This window comes from Neovison vison, chromosome 7 (assembly GCF_020171115.1).
Source record: "Neovison vison isolate M4711 chromosome 7, ASM_NN_V1, whole genome shotgun sequence".
Lineage (NCBI taxonomy): Eukaryota > Metazoa > Chordata > Mammalia > Carnivora > Mustelidae > Neogale > Neogale vison.
Genome location: NC_058097.1, coordinates 197,937,483 through 197,956,714, shown reverse-complemented (window position 1 = coordinate 197,956,714; position 19,232 = coordinate 197,937,483). Strand labels below are relative to the sequence as shown.

Genomic DNA, 19,232 nt, shown 5'->3' with positions numbered 1-19,232 from the left:
CTTGGTATTTGGCAAGATAAGGAAAAGAAACACAATGAGCTGCTGGGTATCAAGAGAGATACAGGACAGCCTCATACTATAGAAATAGGAAAACCACATCAGCTTAAGCAGGGACAAAAGGAGGTAATAGGAACAAGAGAAACAAAGTTGGCTCAAGTTACCAGAATGAAAAAGAAATTGAAGAGAGAGCCAGAGACATGAGTTAATTACTCACGAATGCAGAATTTGCTGTTTTGATTATTTGGGTCATTTTCCCCCATCATTCAGCTGGAGTGTAAGTTGCCAAGAACAATACCAGTTTAGGGAGAGGCTAGAGATAGGGAAGAAGGTGATGTTCTTATGTGTGTACTTTCCCCAATTGACCATTGCTGCCAATCTCCATTCCCAAGGCACATGAAAGACTCTAGTGATGAAATGAGAGACTTTTTGGCTAGGTCTACATGGGGACTCCGTCTGGTGCCCCAGGTATGATGGACTTGCTCTGTTACATGTGGGGACACAGGTCTCTCTAGGGGTTTCTTACTCAGCAAAAAATAAAATAAAATAATATCCCACATGATGTAAATGGTGCCCACAATAAGAGTGTGTATTTTTTTAATCTTGATACTTTCTCCATCACAGATGATGATCATTCTCAAATGAATCAACAAACAGTAAACTCAGCCCATAAAGGACTCATTGGCAAGATGGTGTTGATGAAAAGACATGGGAGAAACCATAAAGTCAGAATGCATGTGTAGCTAGCCTGACATTTTCTCTTCCCAAACGAGGCTTTAAGTTAGGTCCCTAGTTGATGCTCAGAAAACAGAGGAATGAAGGAGCCTTCAGTTTGGGTGTTGGTGTGACACTTATTGATCCCCTATTATGACAAACCACGGTGTAAGTGTGAATTTGTACAGGTACAGATCCGCCCTGAACACCTTGTGTCATGGGAGAAAGAGAAAGTATGCAGCAAGAGTGAGTTATATTTGGCCCGTCCTCCGGCTCATGCAAGGCCAGAGATATACCACACCAATGGTTTTGGTCATTTCAGCCTTCCATACATCGTAAAAGAACTAACATTAAGTGAAACTTGTCTTTTCTCAGAATTTTATGCTTTGGCACAAAAGCTTATGAAGGTATTCTTTTGAAATTTAGATGATCTGTAAATATTTCTAAATTGTAAGTTGCTGATATGGATCAACTTTGCAGTATTTTAGGAGCAGATATCCCACATTTTTTTTTTTCACTCATTCTGTAAAACAAGTTCTGCCCCTTACCACCAGGGCTCCTGCGACATTAACCTCAGGCATGTTCTTTGGAAGTGAACCTATTTCTTATTAAGATCATGTCAATGTCTAGATCTTGGAAAGGGGGTACTTACCCAGGCCAGCAATGTTAAGAATTGTCCTGGCCTTGGAGACAACTTGAAGGCAGTGAGATGTTGGCTGATCACGGTATCTGGACCATTCCTAAAGCAGGGTCACTATTGCCATGGGCTAACCCTGTTATGGAGATTTCAAGGCTGTGTGTGTCTCTATGTACACTGGGAATATTTCTGGGATTGTCATAAAGCCTCAGGAGCAGCTTGGGCACAGGGCAGGGGCTGTGTTCATGGCAGCTGCTGGAGATTCATTTTGAAATTGAGAAATCTCCTATGTTAAACCTTGAAGGATTACCAGGACTGCCAGAGACCAATGCAAATTTGGTAGAACTTCACATTGTGTAAAAGATCTAGGTCATGTTGAGATCTGAGGTAAAAACCCTATGTTTGAATAAAAAGAATGGTATTTTAAAAATTGTTATTATGTCCATTTAGCCAACATATAGTACATCATTACTTTTTGACATAGTGCTCAATGATTCATTATTTGCTTTATACTCTTCTTTTTTGAAAAAATTATTGAGATATAATTTACACAGAGCTTCTCTGTCAAACATATTCCACATTTTGTTGGTTTGTTAATCATTTCAAAGGCCAGAAGCCATAGGTGTTCATCTGTTTTCAAAATTTACTGAAACATGAATGGCAAACAATAATAGAGCAGTCACTCGAAGCAAGGCACTGGAGCAAACTACTTTTTTTTTTTTTCCAATTTATTTATTTTCACTTGATCTTAGCCAAAGAAAAACAGTATTCATTATTTTTTCACCACACCCAGTGCTCCATGCAAGCCGTGCCCTCTATAATACCCACCACCTGGTACCCCAACCTCCCACCCCCCCCACCACTTCAAACCCCTCAGATTGTTTTTCAGAGTCCATAGTCTCTCATGGTTCACCTCCCCTTCCAATTTACCCAAATTCCCTACTCCTCTCTAACGCCCCTTGTCCTCCATGCTATTTGTTATGCTCCACAAATAAGTGAAACCATATGATAATTGACTCTCTCTGCTTGACTTATTTCACTCAGCATAGAGCAAACTACTTTTAATCGTGTTAACAACAACCCAGTGTGTAGAATGATGACATTTATTTCGATAAAGGGGATACTTTAGAGTGTGAAAGAGGTCCTAAAATGGATGGACTGCCATGAGAACAGCCTAAACTAGGATGCTCCTGAGAAACTGAGATGTGTCATCATCCTCCCTTGTTGGCAACCTCCTCTGCAGCTTCCCAGGTATAATCTGAATGTAGCTCCTGAACACAGAGGTAGAGAGAAACAGAAGTAAAGGCTGGTCACTCCAGGTTGGTATGTGGCAGGTTTTTTTTTTTTTTTTTTAAAGATTTTATTTATTTATCTGTCAGAGAGAGAGAGAGGAAGAGAGAGAGAGAGAGTACAAGCAGGGGGAGTAGGACACTCCCCAGTGAGCAAGGAGCCCAGGACTCTGGGATTATGACCTGAGCCAAAGGCAGATGTTTAACCAACTGAGTCACCTAGGAGTCCCAATATGTGGCAGTTTTAATGAGAAACGGAGCCTACATACAAGGGTTGTCTTGAGTACCCACAAGAAAAGTAGATCTCCATACCTACTTGCCAGAATTAGAAAGTTTACAGAGTGGCCTTAAGTTTGTTCAGGTACATACCCAGCTCAGGTGGTCTCAACACCACATCACTATCTCAAGGCATTCTGCTTGGGATCTCTTCTGGGAGTGGAGCTGGCAAGTGGAACCTACATTTCAAGGAAAGGGGAGGTGGGTGAGGAGCCTCCAATTGCCAGGGTCCAGCTCATTGGTCAACTGGAGGTCATGTCCTCTCCCCTAACACCTCTTCATGAAGTGGACATATCATTTCTTCCCAGCTGGAGACAGTAGGGCAAAAGAGGTCCAGTAAGTTGACCATCAGCCCGCACTTGTGGGTGGCAACCAGGGCAAAGACCCAAGTGTTCTGGCTGAGAGTTCTCAACACTATTGACCTCCTTAGTTTGACCCTTATGGGCTTTCACCTTATGGTTCAAAAGGATTCTCTTGATCTCAACTCACACAACTGCCCTAGGTGAACTCCTAGTTGATTTCTGCATAACCCCCCGCCCAGTTTTCTGCCAAGGCCTTTGCTTCCTGTGGACTCCTTTCACCACTGTCCTTACCTCAGTCCCACTGGGTTGAAACTCCTTATTCCTTCCCAATGTCACATCACAGACAACACTCTTCTTGTCTTCTTTCCTGACTTCACATTTCTAGGGATCTCCCTAGAGTGTGCAGCTCTCTCCTCACATCTTCAGTATTCTGATCCCATGGTCCTTCCTCCCTGTTATGCTCCTACAGGGTACCGCCTGTGCACTTCTAGTCTTTGTGTGATGGCAGTGATACAGTAGGTGCTTAATTAATTGTTGTGCAACTGTTTTTCGGGACAGATTTTGTATTTATGCAGGGATTTCACTGATTATGTTTTATTATTACATCTATTTAGAAGGAGAAGCACATTTAAATTTGGATATATAGTGAAGTCAGGGATGAAATCCCACTAAAACCATTCACCAGCTTGTCATTCCAGTGCTAATGGCACCTTGTTTATGCTCCTAGACAAGGACTTTGATTTCACAATAGGGAGAGGGGTGGGGAGGACCTGAGGAAATAGTAACCCATGCCGTGCATGGACTGGGCCACCTCAGTCTCCCTGTTCCCCAGGTGTAGCCATTACTTTGAGCCAATGTAACTTTGATCCAATATAGACTAGATCCATCTGATGACTTATGGCCACAAGCTGGATTTGGAAGTCAAGCAAGGTTATTCGTTAACCGGCGAATTCTCCTTGGTTCATTCACCAGAACCCTGCCTTACAACAATGTCACATTGCCAAGAAATGTGCGTTTAGGTATTTAATCCCCATAGACATGTGACATATGGTTTATTAGATATCTACCCCGTTATCTTCTATATTTTATCAGTAATTTCCTCTCCACTAGGTGTCCAGCTTTTCTTGCTACCAGTAGGCAAAACAGTTGTAAACCTCTGGTCCTCAGGGGCCTTACAAGGAGTATATGGGAGAACTGATACAAAGTATCTGCACTGTGAGAACAGCGCTGGATCTGTCTCTATTCTGATCTACACCACATGGCCTCATACTCCTCTGCACCTTCTTTGGCTATGTCTCCTGGTTTTGCTGCATTCTCAATATTTTTTAAAATTTAATTTTAGTTTTTCAGTGTTCCAAGATTCATTGTTTATGCACCACACCCAGTGCTCCATTCATGCAGTGTCCTCCTTATTACCCACCACCGGGCTCACCCAAACCCCCACTCTCCTCCCCTCCAAAACCCTCAGTTTGTTTCTCATACTCTACAGTCTCTCGTGGTTTATCATCCCTTCCATTTTCCCCCAACTCACTTCTTCTCTCCATCTCCTCATGTCCTCCATGTTATTCCTTATGATCCACAAGTACGTGAAACCATATGATAACTGACTCTCTCTGCTTGACTTATTTCACTCAGCATAATCTCAATATCGTTTTAAACTGATCTCATTAAAAAAATTTTTTTTAACTTAATTTTATTTTTTCAGTGTTCCAAGATTCATTGTTTATGTACCACACCCAGTGCTCCATGCATTACAGGTCCTCCTTAATACCCACCACCAAGCTTACCCATCCCTCCACAGAGTGCAGTCTCTCATTGCTCATCTCTCCCTCCAATTTCCCCCAGTTCACTTTTCCTTTCCTTCTCATAATGTCCTCTATGTTATTCCTTATGTCCCATAAGTAAGTGAAACCACATGATAACTGGCTTTCTCTGCTTGACTTATTTCACTCAGTGTAAACTGATCTCTACTGCATCCATAAAAACCAAAGTTTTATCCTGTGTGATTGGATTACATGCCTTATCTCTCCTCATTTACTCCTTCTTTTTGGTAAAGCATATCCTCCCTTACCTTCTGAGAAAAAGCTCACTGGAAATATAACTTTTGAAGATTTGCACTTTCAAACTCTCCATTTATTTTCTTGCTTAAGTGACAGTTGTCACTTAATATAGAACTATATTCATATACAATCATAGGTTGCAGATTCTGAATTTTTAATCTAACTTCTGTGTCTTCCTGTCTTGTGTTGAGTTGATTTTTACTCCCCATCCTTTGATGTATCCTGTGTTTCCTTTTGAAAAAAAAAACAACAAAAAAACAAAAAAACCTTCCCCCTGAATGATGTTCAAAAGTATCACAGAAATGTGTATTGATGTGAGGAGTGAGTGGGGCATGCAATTTCATTTTCTTCATTTCTAGGAAATTTACTTGTATTTCTTTAGAATTTTCTTCCCACCATGGTCTGTCTCATTCTCAAATCCACTACTTTTGTTCCACAATTTTGCTTTGTTTTCCAAATCATTCTTATTCTTTTTCCAATGGTTATGTTTTAAATTTTTCCTGAGTTCTTTGTTTTACTTGGATTAGTTTTTTAAAAATTTTATTTATTTTAAAAATTTCTTTCCAGTGTTCCAGAATTCATTGTTTATGCACCACACCCAGTGTTCCATGCAATATGTGCCCTCCGTAATACTCACCACCAGGCCCACCCAAACTCCCACCCTCTGCCCCTCCAAAATCCTCAGATTGTATTTGAGTTCATAGTCTCTCATGGTTTGTTTCCCCCTCCAATTTCCCCCAACTCCCTTCTCCTCTCCATCTCCTCATGTCCTCCGTGTTATTCCTTATGCTCCACAAGTAAGTGAAACCATATGATAATTGACTCTCTCTCTGCTTGACTTATTTCACTCAGCATAATCTCTTCCAGTCCCATCCATATTGATACAGAAGTTGCACTGGGTGTGGTGCAAAAATAATGAATACTGTTATGGCTGAAAATAAAAAATAAATTAAAATAAAAAAAAGAAGTTGGATATTCATCCTTTCTGATGGAGGCATAATACTCCATAGTGCATATGGGCCACAACTTCCATATCCATTCATCTGTTGAAGGGCATCTTGGTTCTTTCCACAGTTGGGCGACTGTGACCATTGCTGCTATGAACATAAGGGTACAGAAGGCCCTTCTTTTCACTACATCTGTATCTTTGGGGTAAATACCCAGTAGTGCAATTGCAGGGTCATAGGGAAGCTCTATTTTTAATTTCTTAAGGAATCTCCACACTGTTCTCCAAAGTGGCTGCACCAACTTGCATTCCCACCAACAGTGTAAGAGGGTTCCCCTTTCTCCACATCCTCTCCAACCCTTGTTGTTTCCTGTCTTGCTAATTTTGGCCATTCTAGCTGGTGAAAGGTGGTATCTCAATGTGGTTTTGATTTGAATCTCCCTGATGGCTAATGATGATGGACATTTTTTCATGTGTCTGATAGTCATTTGTATGTCTTCACTGGAGAAGTGTCTGTTCATATCTTCTGCCCATTTTTTTGGATATGATTGTCTGTTTTGTGTGTGTTGAGTTTGAGGAGTTCTTTATAGATCATGGATATCAACCTTTTGTCTGTACTGTCATTTGCAAATATCTTCTCCCATTTCGTGGGTTGCCTCTTTGTTTTCTTGACTGTTTCCTTTGCTGTGCAGAAGTTTTTGATTTTGATGAAGTCCCAAAAGTTCATCTTTGCTTTTGTTTCCTTTGCCTTTGGAGATATATCTTGAAAGAAGTCGCTCTGTGGCTGATATCGAAGAGATTACTGCCTATGTTCTCCTCTAGGATTCTGATGGATTCCTGTCTCACGTTGAGGTCTTTTATCCATTTTGAGTTTATCTTTGTGTACGGTGTAAGAGAATGGTCGAATTTCATTCTTCTGCATATAGCTGTCCAGTTTTCCCAGCACCATTTATTGAAGAGACTGTCTTTTTTCCACTGTATATTTTTTCCTGCTTTGTCGAAGATTAATTGACCATAGAGTTGAGGGTCCATATCTGGGCTCTCTACTCTGTTCCACTGGTCTATGTGTCTGTTTTTATGCCAGTACCATGCTGTCTTGGTGATCACAGCTTTGTAGTAAAGCTTGAAATCAGGCAACTTGATGCCCCCAGTTTTATTTTTGTTTTTCAACATTTCCTTAGCGATTTGGGGTCTCTTCTGATTCCATACAAATTTTTGGATTATTTGCTCCAGCTCTTTGAAGAATACCGGTGGAATTTTGTCGGAATGGCATTAACCGTAGGATTGCTCTAGGCAGTATAGACATTTTAACAATGTTTATTCTTCTGATCCAAGAGCATGGAATGGACTTCCATCTTTTTGTGTCTTCTTCAATTTCTTTCATGAGTGTTCTGTAGTAAATGGAATCGATTCGCTAATTTCCCTTTCTGTATTTTCATTGTTAATCAAGATAAAGAGTCATATTGATATGAATACACTAAAAGTAGGAGATCTTAACATGCCTCTCTCAGAAATAGACAGATCATTGAAGCAGAAAATCAATAAAGAGACAAGAGCATTGAATGACACTTTGGACCAGCTGGACCTCATAGATATATACAGAACATTCCACACTAAAACAACAGAATATTCATTCTTCTCAAGTGCACATGGAACCTTCTCCAGAACAGACCACATACTGGGTCACAAATCAGGACTCAACTGATACCAAAAGACTGAGATTATTCCCTGCACATTCTCAGATCACAATGCTTTGAAACTGGAGCTCAATCACCAAAAAAAGTTCAGAAGGAACTCAAACACCTGGAAGCTAAAGACCACCTTGCTTAAGAATGCTTGGATCAACCAGGAGATCAAAGAAGAACTGAAACAATTCATGGAAACCAATGAGAATGAAGACACATCGGTCCAAAACCTATGGGATACAGCAAAGGCAGTCCTAAGGGGGGAAATACATAGCCATCCAAGCCTCCCTCAAAAAAATTGAAAAATCCAGAACACAGAAGCTGTCTCTACACCTTAAAGAACTGGAGAATCAATAACAAATCAAACCAACTCCACACATAAGAAGGGAAATAAGATGAGAGCTGAGATCAATGAGGTAGAAACCAGAGATACAGTAGAACGTATCAATGAAACTAGAAGCTGGTTTTTTGAAAGAATCAATAAGATCGATAAACCATTGGCCACACTAATCCAAAAGAAAAGAGAGAAAGCCCAAATTCATAAAATTATAAATGAAAAGGGAGAGATCACAACGAACACCAAGGAAGTAGAAACAATCATCAGAGGTTATTATCAACAGTTATATGCCAATAAGCTTAGCAACCTAGATAAAATGGATGCATTCCTGGAAAACTATAAACTCCCAAAATTGAACCAGGAAGAAATTGACAACCTGAATAGACTTATTTCTAGTAACGAGATTGAAGCGGTGATCAAAAACCTCCCAAAAGACAAGAGCCCAGGACCTGACGGATACCCTGGGGAATTCTACCAAACTTTCAAAGAAGAAATAACACCTATTCTCCTGAAGCTGTTTCAAAAAATTGAAGCAGAAGGAAAACTTCCAGACTCTTTCTATGAAGCCAGCATTACCCTGATCCCCAAACCAGGCAAAGACCCTACCAAAAAGGAGAACTTCAGACCAATATCACTGATGAATATGGATGCTAAGCTTCTTAACAAGATCCTAGCAAACAGGATCCAACAGCACATTAAAAAGATTATCCACCATTACCAGGTGGGATTCATCCCTGGGCTACAAGGATGGTTCAACATTTGCAAATCAATCAATGTGATAGAACAAATTAATATGAGAAGAGAGAAGAACCACATGGTCCTCTCAATTGATGCAGAAAAAGCATTTGACAAAATCCAGCATCCGTTCCTGATTAAAACACTTCAAATTATAGGAATAGAGGGAACATTCCTGAACTTCATCAAATCTATCTATGAAAGACCCACAGCAAATATCATCCTCAATGGGAAAAAGCTTGCAGCCTTCCCGCTGAGATCAGGAACAAAAGGATGCCCACTTACACCACTCTTGTTCAACATAGTATTAGAAGTCCTAGCAACAGCAATCAGACAACAAAAAGAAATAAAATGTATCCAAATTGGCAATGAAGAAGTCAAACTCTCTCTCTTCGCAGATGACATGATTCTTTATACAGAAAACCCAAAAGACTCCACCCCCAAACTACTAGAACTCATACAGCAATTCAGCAACGTGGCAGGATACAAAGTCAATGTACAGAAATCAGTGGCTTTCTTATACACTAACAATGAAAATACAGAAAGGGAAATTAGAGAATTGATGCCTCTTTCTTTTGTTGACTGTTTCCTTTGCTGTGCAGAAGCGTTTTATCTTGATGAAGTGAAAATTCATTTTCACTTTTGTTTCCTTTGCCTTTGGGGACATATCTTGAAAGAAATTGCTATGGTCTATGTCAAAGAGGTTACTGCCTATGTTTTCCTCTAGGATTCTGATGGATTCCTGCCTCACATTGAGGTCTTTTTTATTGCATGGATTGTTTTTATGCCATGAGTGATGAAGAGATCTTGGTAACCTGGACTTTCTGAAGACACATGGACGGTCCATGGCAGAAAGAGCTGCGTGGCCCCCAGAATCTGAATTAAAGGTAAAAGAACATGAATCATGTAGTAAGTTTTTTTGGTTTCTTATCTTTCCTCATTCTAGGCCCTAACTCTGTCAGAAAGTATGGTTATCCAGGAGAGAAAAACTAATACTAGAGGGGAGAGAAAGAAAGAAGTCTTAAGTTTGGATAAGTGTGAGGTTTTGATTATAATACAAGCTGAATATACTATATTTATAATGGAGACATTGGACATCATGTCCTAGGATATGGTGAACCTTTGGAAGTTTGCTTGAAATAAGCCATGGGAAAAGCAGAGCTTTGCATTCAGACTGTTGACCTTGTCTTAGAGAGTAAGATGGATGCAGGGAGAAGTCATTGGAGGAAGAGTGCCTGGGCAGAGATGGTAATCTGTGTCAGGGGAAAAATTAGTGGCCTCAAAAGCAAAATCAACACGAGGTGACTATGTCCAGTGGAGAGGGAACAATAGGCCCTGCTCCCATTATCTATCTTTCTGCTGCCTCAGAGAGCTCTAGCTTCTGGTTGTGCCTGTGTGCAGGGGTGTGTGTGGGTGTGTGTATTTGGTAAAATAAATATCAGATAAAATTTGCTGTTTATACCATATTTAAATGCAGAATTACACTGCAGTAAGTATATTCACAATGTTGTCATGGCTACCCATTTTCAGAAGTCATCTCAAACAGAGTCTCTTCCCCTAGTAAACAATCACTCCATAAACTTCTCTCCTCCCAACCCCTGCCTTTGCAGTCCTGCTTTATGTCTCCTCAGACCTCCTAGCAGTAGCTCATGAAGGAAGATGTTCCTATATGAGACCCTGAGTTTATTAATTTACAATGGTGAACCTAATGAATATCCCTGACACTACCAGGCTTGAGTGTTTACAGAAGTAAGGAAACTGGCTGGAGGAAGCTGTCTGGCTGAGTAGAAGAGCATGGGACTCTTGATCTTGGGGTCATGAGTTTGAGATCCATATTAAGTATATGCATTAATTAAATAAAAATAAAAGTTAAATAAGACCCAAAATGTCTCAAGGTGCCCACCGTGGTGATACTGGAGGTTCTCTGAGTATCATGGAGATACTCTCATGAGTATCATGGTATATTGTCCTCTTTCCCCCATCTATGGGTGGCACCTGCTCCCCAATCACTGGGCCACTGCCACCCAAAGGAGATGGAGGTGAAGAAATGAGGACTGCATGGGTTCTACCTGCAGAGATATCTATATGTCGGTCCTGGCGGGGAAAGGGCTAATCTGGGCATGAGTTGCTTTTGAAATCTTCACAGTTGATTCTTTTTTCCCCCCTTTCTTTTCAGCATAACAGTATTCATTGTTTTTGCACCACACCCAGTGCTCCATGCAATATGTGCCCTCCTTAATACCCACCACCTGGCTCCTCCAACCCCCCTCCCCCGCTCCTTCAAAACACTCAGGTTGTTTCTCAGAGACCACAGTCTCTCATGGTTCACCTCCCCTTCCAATTTCCCTCAACTCCCTTCTCCTCTCCATCTCCCCATGCCTTCCATGTTATTTGTTATGCTCCACAAATAAGTGAAACCATATGATAATTGACTCTCTCTGCTTGACTTATTTCACTCAGCATAATCTCTTCCAGTCCCGTCCATGTTGATACAAAAGTTGGGTATTCATCCTTTCTGATGGAGGCATAATACTCCATAGTGTATATGGACCACATCTTCCTCATCCATTCATCCGTTGGAGGGCATCTTGGTTCTTTCCACAGTTTGGCGACCATGGCCATTGCTGCTATAAACATTGGGGTACAGATGGCCCTTCTTTTCACTACATCTGTATCTTTGGGGTAAATACCCAGTAGTGCAATTGCAGGGTCATAGGGAAGCTCTATTTTTAATTTCCTGAGGAATCTCCACACTGTTCTCCAAAGAGGCTGCACCAACTTGCATTCCCACCAACAGTGTAAGAGGGTTCCCCTTTCTCCACATCCTCTCTAGCACATGTTGTTTCCTGTCTTGCTAATTCTAACACAGAGCCAGAATTAAGGAACACTGGAGGAAGACATTCTTCATTGTCACATTCAGTGGTGGTAATAATCTTTTACCTTCTTGGCTACTAATAGGTACTAGGAGAGACAGAACATACAAACCTTCCAGGATACTGACTGGCCTATAAGAATGCTCAATGAATATTAATGTTTAGTAGTTTAGAAAAAACAATGGTGACTGAAAAAAATCTATCATTTTGTGTTATTAACTTACTCAAAAGCACTCTGTGATATTGATATCAAAGAAAGGTTAAGTGATAACAGAAGGCTGTGTGTGTGTTTGTCTGTGTGGTAGTGTGATATTGTGTGTTTCTGGGTTTGTCTGTGTGTCATTGTAAAACTGTGTATTTGTGTGTGTATTGTTGAGGACAAAATGTGTGTCTGTATATAAAGATTTGTTTTCAGGTGTGTGAATCTGAGAGAGCTTCACAGAGGAAAAGATGTGAAATGGACCTTACAGGTGGGCTTGTGGGCTGTCCTATTCAGGGAGAATATAGAGGCAAAGAGAACCCTACCTGTCCTGGTACAATTGTGTGACTCAGCAGGATACACAGAGAATGGTGTGTAGACAATTGTGGCTGAGCCTAGTGTCCTGGGTGCTCAGGGATAGAGGCTAAGGTGTGCCCAGGGATGGAGCCATGGATGTCCTTGTGTGCAATGCAAATGGTGAGCTTTGCTCCTCCCAGCAGAGTGTCTGCAGTCTGGGTATCTCAGAGTTTGCAAGAGATCCATAATCCTTTCTGCTGGGCCTATGTGTGTAGGCTGAATATGAAATATGTTTCACAAAAAGGGACCAATTTGAATGTACATATTTTCTGAGGTGTTAAAAATGCACATTTATTATAAAGGCATTGCTAATAATTGATAATAATAGATAGCTGGATCATGACCTGAGCTGAAGGCAGATGCTTAACTCTCTGAGTCACCCATGCACCCCATCACCCCATATATTTTATATGAAAGAGACGGAGGGAGATTGGCAGGCACAGAAGAGAAAAGGCAGTGTGACTTCATAGAGCAGAGATGAGAGCGATGGGACACAAGACAAAATGATGGTTTCCACCCATCAAATCTGGAAGCAGCCATCGGTAGATTTTCACCTCAACCTTCCAGAGGGTGTGTGGCCCTGCTGATGCAATGATTTCTGCAACATGTTATAGATTTGGGACTCTGTCATCCAAATATTGAGAAAATAATTGGTGTTAATCACCACGTGTGTGGTAGTGTTTTGCAGTGGCCAGTGGAAACTAATCTAAATTGTCTGCATCAGGTGCTTCATGGGTTGGGACATTAGTGAGAAAGATTGGCTCATGGAAAGTAGAACAGGTGCAGGCAGGCAATGCGTACAGTTTTCTAACTACTAGAACTCATACAGCAATTCAGCAACGTGGCAGGATACAAAGTCAATGTGCAGAAATCAGTAACTGTGGAGTCTTGAATGGAGTGGTGCAGATGACAGTTGGATGGGGTTTCTGGAACTCAAGGGAGAATGTGAGGGAAAAGCATTAGCCTGAGGTTAATTAACCTGGTCTAGATGTTGATGAACAATGTGCATGTGCAGAGTCAAAAGGTTAACTGAAGGTCAAGTCTGGAAATTCACTGAAAATTGAGAAGTAGATGGAAAACAAATTATACCAGAGAATTCATAGGATTGAACCCAGAGTGATGGTGTGAGAACTGAGCAGTTTGGTTGTGGTTGTGCTAAGGACACAATATTAGCGATGCTGGTGATTGGGAACCACATGGCTAGCCAGAAAATTAGGCTATGGATATATTTCATATGAAAGCTTTGCAGGAACATTTTAATTCTGCATTACCCTAAAATTTATTTTTGCCTGTGGCCATGTGAATAGGATGTAGGATGATTCCTGAGCAAATATTTCCTTTTGTGGTCCCTGCTCCCCAGGCTGCCAAGGGTAACTGGATACTTAGTCTCTGAAATTTGTTTCTGACAACACCCAAAGGCCACTTCATGACAATGACCACCTCAACTCAAGACCAGAGACTGTGGGATAATAACAAGACATGTAGAGTAGTGCAGAGAAAGTGATTTATTGGATCAGGATGTTGAAACCTTTACATTTTCCAGAAGAATAGGTCATCATTACAGGACAGTTACTAGTACATAAGGTTCCTTATTTACAGTTCTCCATGGCTTTCATCTGAAAGAAAGAGAGAGAGAATCAGCCATGCTGCTCGTCAGGATGAAACCTTAACACAGACTGTCACTCAGAAGTTGTCTGTGAAATTTCAACCAAAAAAAGGCAAGTAGAATGGGCAGAAGGCAGGAAACCAGGGAGGATGATAAACTAAATACATCTGACACAATTTCAACAATGATGTAAGTAAGGAAGAATTCATTTCCATAGTCTGGCAAATAAATCCTGAGTTGACCCAAGAGTAAGACTCAGGTTTCTAATGGAAGGAGGAACGGCCCAGAATTTTTTTCTCTGCTGTCCTAGGGCAGAGGACTTTAATTTTTCACTGTAGTAAGGATACGGGGGTGAGAGACTGGAAGAGGGGTACAAGGGGACTTCAGGAATACTGCTTTCAGAGAAGTTCTAGGTTCAGGGTGTGGAAAATCAGACTGATGGCACATGTCTTCTCTCTACTAAAAACCCAGCTTCCGTGGGCCTTTGTGACTAAAACTCATGACCTAAATCCAGCAGTGGATGACCTAAGAGACACTTTCAAGTATCTTATTTCTTGAGAAAGATGTAATCTAAGTGTTTCGCCTCTACCCTTGGCTTCAGGAGACAGAAGAAAGAAGGTCTCTGGACACGGATGTGATAAGGGAGAGAGTTGTAGGCAAGGAGTGATGAAGTGGGCTGAGGTATGAGGGCTAGGTCTTGTCTCTACAGAAGTTGGCAGAGTGCCCATCCAGCTGCCCACCATGCTGACAGAGGGCCGGATTCTCTCTTTTCCAGCTGTCTCTCCATTCAACACTCCCAACACCCCCATGGGATTCTGCTGTGATTGTGTCCACTTGGAGGGGGGAACTTGCTCAGAGAAAAGCTCCCAGGCAATGACACAGCCAGGCTTTGGTCCTTCAACAGTACTGTGTGTGTCCCCAGGTGTCTTCTTCCTCAGTACTCTCTGGGGAACCTGTGCCCAAGAGATGAGCTGAGAAGGAGGAACATGCCCAGATCCTCTGTGAAGTCTTTGTATATCTCCCCAGGTATAATGTCATCTACACTGTGACCAGGTAGGTGCCTCTACCACCTGTGCCCCTGACAGAGCTGTAGCCTTACTGCCCTACAGACTGCACAGCTAGTGACAACTTTATGCCCAAAGAAAACTGAAATTACCAATGTGCTTGAAATTAGCATCCTGTTCTTAAGGGATATCTGATCTGTGCAGGCCTTCACTGTCATCTTGGCCTCAATGACTTCTTGAGGTGGGTCACATAGCATCTGAAGTGTAGACTTGTAGTCAGACATGTCTAGAAAGAGGAATCCTTCCACTTCAGTTACCAAGGCTGGACAGGTGATCCCATTGGCTGGTGAAGAAACAGAACTACAATCAATGTAAGGAAAATCACGTTTTCTCCCTGGCTCCCTGAAGTCAGATCTAGACAGGAACCCCAGAGGGCTTATGATCTCATCCCACAATAATGCCAATGACAATGCCTGACCTTGGAAGCTATGACTCTCTCATGTTGGAGAGCAAGCAGCAGAGCCAGTACTAGAATATAGGCTTACTCACCCCTGGTTCGGTTTCTTAAAAAGGATTTTATTTATTTAACAGAGAGAGAGCATAAGTAGGGGGAACAGCAGGCAGAAGGAGAAGCAGGCTCCCTGCTGAGCAGGGAGCCCAATGAGGGATTGATCCCAGGACCCTGGGATCATGACCTGAGTGGAAAGCAGACGCTTAAGGACGGAGCCACCCAGGCATTCCCTTAGTTCAGATTTTATCTTTTTAAAGCACATTCCTCCTTTCTAAAACTCTCTTCATTTTGAAATTATCTTTCTTTCTCTCTTTTTAAAAATTTATTTATTTCTTTTCAGCATAACAGAATTCATTGTTTATGCACCACACCCAGGGCTCCATGCAATATGTGCCCTCCATAATACCCACCACCTGGGTCGCCCAACCTCCCACCTCCAGCCCCTTCAAAACCCTCAGGTTGTTTTTCAGAGTCCATAGTCTCTCATGGTTCATCTCCCCCTTCCAATTTCCCTCAACTCCCTTCTCCATCTCCCTATGCCCTCCATGTTATTTGTTATGCTCCACAAATAAGTGAAACCATATGATAATTGACTCTCTCTGCTTGACTTATTTCACTCAGCATCATCTCTTCCAGTCCCGTCCATGTTGATACAAAAGTTGGGTATTCATCCTTTCTGATGGAGGCATAATACTCCATAGTGTATATGGACCACATCTTCCTCATCCATTCATCCGTTGGAGGGCATCTTGGTTCTTTCCACAGTTTGGCGACCATGGCCATTGCTGCTATAAACATTGGGGTACAGATGGCCCTTCTTTTCACTACATCTGTATCTTTGGGGTAAATATCCAGTAGTGCAATTGCAGGGTCACAGGGAAGCTCTATTTTTAATTTCTTAAGGAATCTCCACACTGTTCTCCAAAGAGGCTGCACCAACTTGCATTCCCACCAACAATGTAAGAGGGTTCCCCTTTCTCCACATCCTCTCCAACACTTGTTGTTTCCTGTCTTGCTAATTTTGGCCATTCTAACTGGTGTAAGGTAGTATCTCAATGTGGTTTTAATTTGAATCTCCCTGATGGCTAGTGATGATGAACATTTTTTCATGTGAAATTGTCTTCCTTTTTATTTAAAACAATTGTGTGCTTGAATGGAATGACCCCCCTCTTTTTTTTGTCTTGGATATAGGGGGAGAAGAGATTTACTAATCAGTATTTAAGTGAATGGTAGAGTTAGACCATTCCAGGGAGCTTGAAGGGGTGGGTTAATCTGGAAAAGAGGTTACCCTATTTATTTATTTACTTATTTATATTAGTCACCATATAGTACATCATTAGTTTTTGATGTAGTGTTCCAAGATTCACTCTTTACATATAATACCCAGTGCTCCATGCAATACATGCCCTCCTTAATACCCATCACTGGGCCAACCCATCCCTCCACACCCCTCCCCTCTAAAACCCTCCATTTGTTTCTTGGAGTTCACAGTCTCTCATGGTTCATTTTACCCTCTGATTCCCCACTTCATTTTCCCCTCCCTTCTCCTAATGTCCTCCATGCTATTCTTTATGCTCCACGAGTAAGTGAAATGATATAATAATTGACTTTCTCTGCTTGACTTATTTCACTCAGCATAATAATTTTTAAAAAGATAATTTTAAAAAGATAAATAAAAAATGAAAATATTTCTTTTTTAAAAAGAGAGAAGAAGAGAGAGAAAGAACAGGCATGGGGAGTGGCAAGCAGAGGGAAAGGGAAAAACAGCCTCCCTTAACCACCTGAGCCGTTCAGGGCCCCTAAGTTTACAGTATATGTAGGAAGATGCTAGTTTGAAACTAAAGAATAAGATCATGTCACTGGATGCAGATATGGTTAAAAGGCTACACACACTCATACAAACACAACTCCCTCAAACACAAAAAACATACGAACACAACTCATCCCAAACACAACTAATCAGTTTGAACACATGTGAAAGATTATCCATAAAGTTATGACTGGCTCTTTTCTTCCAACAGTGATGTGCAGAACATCTTAGAGAGGGCAGCACATATACTAAAATTGGAGAGGGTGAGAGGCAGGACTGGGGCTCTTTCTTGACCACACTGTAACTGTGTGGAAATCTGAAGTGACTTCTTCTTTTAGTATGCTTTCTCTATCCCTCCAAGTCTTTGTAACCACTGTAGTCAAGTAGGCTACAACCCTACCAGGCTCTGATTGGACCCCTGAACAGATGTCAAACTATGCAAAGGATTTGAGAGGTTTAAGTCAGAGGCAACAGAGGGAAAGAGGAGGACTTGAGAGAGTGAGATGAAATAGAAAGACTGAAGAAGGCTTGGGTCAGTATCAAGGGTAAGAAGCCATGCAAAAATATTGTGGAACGGTTGGCCATAATTAATCTAGATAAATAGAAATCTCACCCCTCCGAGTGTACTTGTTCTATTACAAAATACTGGTAACACTACTGGAAAATGAGAAAACTGGTAGATATAGTGAGATCTACTCACTAGTAGATTTAGTGAGTGAGTGCTGCTTATTTCCAGAGCCCCCTTGAAGATTATTATCAGAGACTTAGAGAACACTGACTCTTCTGGAAGTGAGAACTCTTTCCAAACCCTTCCAACTGTATCATTTTATGAGTCTGAATCCATGAGTGAAAAAGCTGTGGACTCCACTCCCACCTGAAAAACTCTGGGGAGGAGAATGTCTGCGAACTACCAGTTATCAGTTTGGCAGCCAAAGCTAGACCCTTGACATAATTAATCTCAGTCCATGGCTATAGCTACTCTTGTGGTATGAGTCAAACCAAATGATAAAAAAGGACTTGGAGGGGCGCCTGGGTGGTTCGGTGGGTTAAAACCTCTGCCTTTGGCTCAGGTCATGATCTCAGGGTCCTGGGATCAAGCCCCACATCAAGCTCTCTCCTCAGTGGGCAGCCTGCTTCCTCCCTCTCTCTCTGACTGCCTCTCTGCCTACTTGTGATCTCTGTCAAATAAATAAATAAAATCTTTTTTTAAAAAAAGGACTTGGAGAGATAAAGCATTTTGTTGAAGATAGGTTCTAGTAAGTGGCAGAACCATGATTCAAACCTAAATCCATGTCCTCTTGCTTCTGAAACACAGATCACAGATAAGGAGAGAGGTTTCAGTGAAAAACTTAAAATTTGTCTGCAATAATTTTTAAAACTTCCAGGGTGTTGGGAACTGAGAAAAAGAGCATGGGTTTTGGAGGTGGGGTGGGGGAGTGAAAAACAAGAAAGCCACTTCAGTTCACCTAGTTCAGAGAAGGGTACTCTCCAGGGCTGGTGCCTGTCTGATGAGAAATGATACTCACCCTTGGAGCAGCAAAGAGCCAGAGTGACCAGCAGAACACTAAGGAACAGCCTCATGGTTTGTTTTGCTTTGAGTTTTCAGCTTTAGTGAAAAGAAACTAGAAGCTGAATCAGGATCCTGGAGAGTGCAGGAGAATTTATACATAGAGAGCCTCCCTGATGTTGCCCAAATAAACATGTGGTCAGGCCACAGTCCTGGCTTCCAGCCCTCCATTCCTCTCTCAGGTCTCATGCCATCTGTGGAAGTCACAGACCCCAAAGTCATGATCAGAGTTCCTGTTCATAGGCATTGCTGGCAGCATGCACCTCTCCTTTGTAGCAAACACTGAGACTGTAATTTTACAAATGTATGGCCAATTAACTGATTCAC

General features: G+C 41.6%; 1 protein-coding gene across 1 annotated transcript; it reads right to left on the bottom strand.

Moving 5' to 3' along the window:
* Positions 1–13,996: 13,996 nt before the first annotated feature.
* On the bottom strand, positions 13,997–18,919 carry LOC122914548 (secretoglobin family 1D member 2-like). The gene is made up of 3 exons (XM_044261171.1): positions 18,865–18,919; positions 15,170–15,360; positions 13,997–14,023 (listed from the first exon to the last, which is right to left on the bottom strand). The coding sequence occupies exons 1-3, from the start codon at positions 18,917–18,919 to the stop codon at positions 13,997–13,999; spliced, it is 273 nt and encodes a 90-aa protein (XP_044117106.1).
* Positions 18,920–19,232: the final 313 nt, after the last annotated feature.

What these genes read in the sequence shown, in the direction of transcription:
- LOC122914548 (XM_044261171.1), bottom strand. Translation starts at nt 18,919, where the DNA reads ATGAGGCTGTTCCTTAGTGTTCTGCTGGTCACTCTGGCTCTTTGCTGC. An exon ending in GGCTCTTTGCTGCTCCAAGG is followed by an intron (nt 15,361 to 18,864) that starts GTGAGTATCATT and finishes TTTCTTCACCAG; the next exon opens with CCAATGGGATCACCTGTCCA. An exon ending in TGCTAATTTCAAGCACATTG is followed by an intron (nt 14,024 to 15,169) that starts GTAATTTCAGTT and finishes TCTTTCTTTCAG; the next exon opens with ATGAAAGCCATGGAGAACTG.